Genomic DNA, 6,343 nt, shown 5'->3' with positions numbered 1-6,343 from the left:
AGAGAGAGAGAGAGAGAGAGAGAGAGAGACTAAGGAAATGTAAAGGGCAATAGAAGTAGTAGATAGAAGAAAAATAACTGAGAGAGAGAGAGAGAGAGAGAGAGAGTGAGACTAAGGAAATGTAAAGGGCAATAGAAGTAGTAGATAGAAGAAAAATAACTGAGAGAGAGAGAGAGAGAGGGAGAGAGGTGCGTCTTACCTTTACGCTGATTGTAGTCTTAATGACATCCTGTGTCTTATACCTTATACCTACCTGTCCCTCCCTTCCTCCCCTCCCCTCTTCCTCCCCTCTCCCTTCCCTCCCTTCCTTCCCTTCTCTCTTCCTCCCTCTTTCTCCCATCCGTCTTCCTTTCTTTCCCTTCCCTCCCCTCCCTCCCTTCCCTTTCCTCCCTTCCCCTCTTCCTCCCCTCCCTCCCTTCCCTTCCCTTTCCTCCCTTCCCTCTCCTCCCTCCCTCCCTCCCTTCCCCTCTTCCTCCCTTCCCTCCCCTCTCCTCCCCTCCCTTCCCTTCTCCTTTCCTTACTCATTCCTCTCTCTCTCTCTCTCTCTCTCTCTCTCTCTCTCTCTCTCTCTCTCTCTCTCTCTCTCTCTCTCTCTCTCAGGGTAAATAAAAAGGTCCCATTGCTGCTCACAAATCATCATTTATTTATTTATTTTTTCTTTTTTTAATGCAATAACGAGAGAGAGAGAGAGAGAGAGAGAGAGAGAGAGAGAGAGAGAGAGAGAGAGAGAGAGAGAACTTTAGATATATTTCCCTTCCTCCTTCTCTACAATTATCCTTTGCCTTTTTCACCTTTACTTGGCCCAGATTTTTAGCACTTCTTCGTGACTAGCATTGTAATTTGTCAAGATTTTGCTCATTTTCGAGCTTATTTTACGTAGCTCAGTGGCAGGAAAAAGATTATTATTATTATTTTCATCATCATTATTATTATCATTATTATTATTATTATTATTATTATTATTATTATTATTATTATCATTATTATTGGTCTCTAGATCCTTTCCATAGCACTTTTTCGTGACTAGCATTATAATTTTACCCAAATTTTCGTCCTTGTAAAGATTATTGACAGAAAAAGACAATGCTACGGCTCTACATCCTTTCCATAGCACTTCTTCGTGACTAGCAGCTAATCAATCGCTACAAATCAGCATTCTAGACAGACAGCAATTATAATTCAAAAATAGAGGTGTATGGCAACTCTAGGCCAAGTAAGAGTGACCGGAGTATAGGCACGGGGACTAAATCCATCAGAATCCGTCGTCACGTATTCAAGGAGAAGGTTTTTCCCCTTGAATTACTGTCCTTTACGTAGCCCCAGTTCAGCTAGCTTCCTCTTAATTTCCTCTGGCAGGCCTCCATATGCGGTGTGGGTGTGCACGCTAGCCAGGCGATGCTTCCCTCCTGCCTTCCTCACGCTTCTCTCCTCCCTCACGCTGCCTGTAGAAGATGGAGGAGATGATGAAGAAGAGGAAGAAGAAGAGGGGGAGGAGGAGGGAGAAGAGGAAGAGGAAGAGGAGGAGAGGAGGAGGAAGAAAAAGAAGTACGCTTGCTTGATGCTGCTTCCCTCCTGCCATCCTCACGATTCTCTCCTCCCTCAAGCTGCCTGTAGAAGAAGAAGATGAAGAAGAGGAGGAAGAAGAGGGGGAGGAGGAGGGAGAAGAGGAAGAAGAGGAAGTGGAAGAGAAGGAGAGGAGGATGAAGAAAAAGGAGAAGTACGTTTGCAAGACACTATTTCTCTTCAGCCTTTCTCACTCTTCCTCACGTTGCCTGTAGAAGAAGAAGAAGATGAAGAAGAGGAGGAGGAGGAAGAAGGGGAAGAGGAGGAAGAGAAGAAGAGGAGGAAGAGAAGAAGAGGAGGAAGCAGAGGAGGAGAGGGGGAGAGGAAGAAGAAAGAAAGAAGAGGAGGAGGAAGAAGAATGTACAGGAGAAAATAAGACGAATGAGAAGGGGTGAGTGAGTAAGTGAAAGAGTTAACGAGCTAGATAGATAGACAGATAGATAGATAGATAGATGGTCAGTAGCTTATATTATTGGCAAGAGGAATGATAGGGTTAGTCAGGTGAGTCAGAGGTAAGTTTGATTAATTAGATGCTGACAGGTGAAAAAATTAATATTAAGTATTAGACGTGCAGGTGAGTGAAGGTGTTAATTAGCACTCAGGTAACGAACTAGCTCACCTGGGCGGTATGGAGAGGGTGGTCCCGTGATCTGCCAGGGAGAGATGTGGGTATTAGTGCTGTGATGGTGATGATGATGGTGATGATGATGATGGTGATGGTGATGATGAAGTTGAGGAGGAGGATAATGATAATGACGATGATGATAATACTAATACTAATACTATTACTAATGATAATTATGATAATAAAAACAACAAGAACAACAACAACAACAATAATAATAATAATAATAATAATAATAATAATAATAATAATAATAAAAAAAACAATAATGATAATAAAAATGATAATAATAATAATAATAATAATAATAATAATAATAATAAAAACAATAATGATAATAAAAATGATAACAATAATAATAATAATAATAATAATAATAATGATAATGATAATGATAATTATTATTATTATTATTATTAGTAGTAGTAGTAGTAGTAGTAGTAGTAGTAGTAGTAGTAGTATTATACTTGCAGTAGTTTTAGTAGTAAGAGAAATGCCAATAATAATAACAATAACAAGAAGCGGTGCCAAGGCGCGCAAACCCGTCCCCGGCAGTCATTTTAGTGCTGACGTATAAACACAACAGGATATCTAGTCAAAGATGTCACATATCAAATTTGGAGTAAATCGGGTGAAAATTGACGATTTTATGCCCATTTGAAATTTTAGACCCGACCCACCTGACACTGACCCCCCTACCGCTAACTGGGGGTGACCCCCCTGATGTAATGAGGCATGTTATAGGACCCACCTGACACTGACCCCCCTACCGCTAACTGGGGGGTGACCCCCCTGATGTAATGAGGCAGGTTATAGGACCCACCTGACACTGACCCCCCTACCGCTACCTGGGGGGTGACCCCCCTGATGTAATGAGGCATGTTATAGGATGCAGATCTGAAAGAGGCACCTGTAGGTTTGGATGTCATGTCGATATCACGAATTGGAAAGGAGATATGGCGAAAAAACTATTTTTTTTTTTACATGTTTGGGGCCTACAGCCTGGGCCTTGGCCCAGTTTGGCCCAAAATTTAACCATGTGGTCAGAAGGTCACAGCCCATCATCCCTGTAATTTTAGTCAAAATCGCACCAGTAGCTATCGCGTAAAGTTGTTCACAGACAGAGAGACACACAAACCAGGTGAAAACAAATCCCGTCCCCGAGCCCCTCCTGGGCGGACACGGATGATAAAGACACAGACAGACACAGACACACAAACAGACAAACCCAGGTAGATAGACACTCACCCTCTCGCAAGACAGGCAACAGTTGCAGGGCAGGCGCACCAGCCGACCGTCAGGGCAGAAGGGGATGCCACACTGGATCAGGGAACAGTCCTGCCGGAAGTTGAAGGGGCACGGCGGCGGGGGGGGCCTGGGGGGGCTGGTGCTGAGGGGTAGAGGGTAGATTAGGGTAGGTTTGGGTAGGGTAGGGGAAGGGAACGGAGGGGAGGGGAGGGTAGAGTAGGTTTGGGTAGGGTAGGGGAGGGTAGGGGAGGGTAGGGGAGGGGAGGTTTGGGTTGGTTTGAGTAAGGTAGGGTAGGTTAAGGTAAGATAGGGTAGGGGAGGGTATGGGATGGGAGGGGAGGGGAGGGGAGGGGAGGGGAGGGGAGGGGATTGGTAGGTTTGAGTAAGGTAGGGTAGGGTAGGGGAGGTTTGGGCAGGTTAGAGTAAGTTTGGGTAGGTTTGGGTAAGGTAGGGGAGAGAAGGTTTGGGTAGGGGAGGGTAGGGTAGGGTAGGTTTGGGTAGGGTAGGGAAGGCTTGGGGAGGATAGGGTAGGGTTAGATTGGATTTGGTTAGGGGAGGGTAGGTAAAGTTAGGTTACTCTCTCTCTCTCTCTCTCTCAAAAATAAAGATCTACTGTAGAACTCACGCCAAAGTCATGTGCGTGGCCACCATCACCACCAACAGGGGCAACAGAAAGAGTCGAATCCCGGCCATCATTAAATTCTGCAATAAATTAGAATGGTGTTAGAATCTAGCCATATCCCGTAACGCCTCTCCCATAGCGACTTATCCTTCACATTCTACCTTGATATTCTTTTCCCTCCGTTGATGCGAAATATATGGAAAGTCACACACACACACACACAAGGGAATGTGAAGTTGTAATAAGCAAAATAAATCGCTATGGAAGAGGTGTTGCCGAGCTTCCCGTGTCACTTAAAATACTTTAAATAGGGGATACGCAGTCCAGAAGGCGTCTACGGTACCCCTGAGCCCACCTGAGCGAAAGAGAGAGAGTATGCAACCTTTCCCCTCCGTGGTCTGTGGGGCACTGATCTCCTGGATGTTTATTTTGTGTATATATATAATTAGCTAAGCGTCCTTTATCTCCTTACCTCCATCTTACCCCCCCCCTCTCTCTCTCTCTCTCTCTCTTCCTTTCAAGTCCTCGGTCCCCCTCTCTCCCCCCCCACCTCATCCTCCATCTCTCTCCCTCTCCCCTTCGACCTCACTCACAGACGCTCTCCTAGTCAGTCTCTCAGCCAAATCATCTCAGGGTACTTCTCACATAATACGTATTTTAAAAGATTAATAATTATGGCAATTCTTTATCTTTCAGGAGCACCAGTAGCGGTAATTGTAGTAGAAATGGAGGTAGTAGTAGTGGTGGTAGTAGTCGTAGTAGTAGTAGTAGTAGTAGTAGTAGTACTAGTGGTAATTGTGGTAGTGGTAGTAGTAGTAGTCATAGTAATAATAATAATAATAATAATAATAATAATAATAATAATACAGTCGTGGGAGTGAATAATCTTAAGCCTGTGTGGCCAGTGTGTTGAGACGCTGCCGCAGGATGTGACATATGACAAATATGTTTTTCAGTACAGCAGGTGAGGCACGAGTACATGTTTGGCCGGATGGGACAGAGAGGGAGACTGTGTGAGAGTAAGCACGAGTATGTACACACACACACACACACACACACACACACACACACACACACACACACACACACACAGATGTTAAAGATAGGAGCGGATGTACAGGACACTAGGACAGTGAGGGAGGTGTGTACGGTGAATGTCACTGACCCTCTTAATCACAGGACGAGAGAGAGAGAGAGAGAGAGAGAGAGAGAGAGAGAGAGAGAGAGAGAGAGAGAGAGAGAGAGAGAGAGAGAGAGAGATCCTGCAGTCCACGGGGTTCACGTTTCTTAAAGCATGGAACCACAAGAAGAAGAAGAAGAAGAAGATTAAGATTAAGATGGAGAATGAGATGGAGAGCAAAAAATAATAAAAATAATAATAATAGATAATAATAATAATGATAATAATAATAATAATAATAATAATAATAATAATAATAATAACAACACCAATAACATCAATAACAATAGCAATAACAATACTACAACTACCACCACCACCACTACTACTACTACTACTAAAAATAACAACAGCACCAACAACTCCTCACCACTCCGGCACTAACACCCACCGTCCATATTGAATACACACCAGGGCTGCCTCATATAGACCCGGTGTAGTGGTATTAGCGGGGGTATTTTTATTTTTCATCATAAATCATCAAATTATACCTTACCACAGTCTAAAATCTAACCCGTGACCATTTAGACCTCAGACTTGCTCCGTTACCACTTAGCCATCTCCCTCCAAGGACAGGTGAAGGGCAGGTGAGGTGATGTAATTAGCGCACCTGTTTGTCTTGAGGTAGATATGGAGGGGAGGGGAATTTTGGAGAGAGAGAGAAAGAGAGAGAGAGAGATGATGATGATATGATGATAATAATAATAATAATAATAATAATAATAATAATAATAATAATAATAATACTATGATCCTGCTTTGGGGAGACAATCTCTCTCTCTCTCTCTCTCTCTCTGTCTATCTGTCTGTCTGTCTGTCTGTCTCTCTCTCTCTCTCTCTCTCTCTCTGTCTATCTGTCTGTCTGTCTGTCTCTCTCTCTCTCTCTCTCTCTCTCTCTCTCTCTCGTTTAGTTAGGATGGAGCAATTATTGCATATTCGCGTCTGCATTCATGTGTCTGTTAGACACAGACAATATTTTAGAATATATATAATAGATAAACATTCTATTCATCTTTTGATAAAAAAAAAAAAAAAAAAAAATGGCATGCATAGAGTAAGTATATGGCTGTATGCCCAAATTTTCCTTTTCCATATTATTCTACTT

At 43.2% G+C, this 6,343-nt stretch overlaps 1 protein-coding gene across 1 annotated transcript; it reads right to left on the bottom strand.

Annotated features, from left to right (window-relative positions):
• Positions 1 to 681: 681 nt before the first annotated feature.
• LOC145415941 (uncharacterized) lies at positions 682 to 4,447 on the bottom strand. The gene is made up of 5 exons (XM_080285045.1): positions 4,414 to 4,447; positions 4,062 to 4,138; positions 3,437 to 3,578; positions 2,183 to 2,213; positions 682 to 1,442 (listed from the first exon to the last, which is right to left on the bottom strand). Exons 2-5 carry the CDS (start codon positions 4,130 to 4,132, stop codon positions 1,300 to 1,302), a joined length of 387 nt encoding a protein of 128 aa, XP_080141171.1. The 5' UTR covers positions 4,133 to 4,138; positions 4,414 to 4,447; the 3' UTR covers positions 682 to 1,299.
• Between the last annotated feature and the right edge of the window lie 1,896 nt (positions 4,448 to 6,343).

Source organism: Coenobita brevimanus, chromosome 104 (genome assembly GCF_032717465.1).
Source record: "Coenobita brevimanus isolate Jiangsu-jjx chromosome 104, ASM3271746v2, whole genome shotgun sequence".
Taxonomy (NCBI): domain Eukaryota; kingdom Metazoa; phylum Arthropoda; class Malacostraca; order Decapoda; family Coenobitidae; genus Coenobita; species Coenobita brevimanus.
Note: the sequence above shows the minus strand (reverse complement) of the source record. Positions and strands in the feature narration are given on the sequence as shown.

Excerpts from the sequence above, each read along its gene's own strand:
- LOC145415941 (XM_080285045.1), bottom strand. The coding sequence starts at position 4,132 with ATGATGGCCGGGATTCGACTCTTTCTGTTGCCCCTGTTGGTGGTGATG. Across the intron at positions 3,579-4,061 it reads GCCACGCACATGACTTTGGC|CACCAGCCCCCCCAGGCCCC; the intron begins GTGAGTTCTACA and ends TCTACCCCTCAG. Across the intron at positions 2,214-3,436 it reads GTTGCCTGTCTTGCGAGAGG|ATCACGGGACCACCCTCTCC; the intron begins GTGAGTGTCTAT and ends TCTCCCTGGCAG.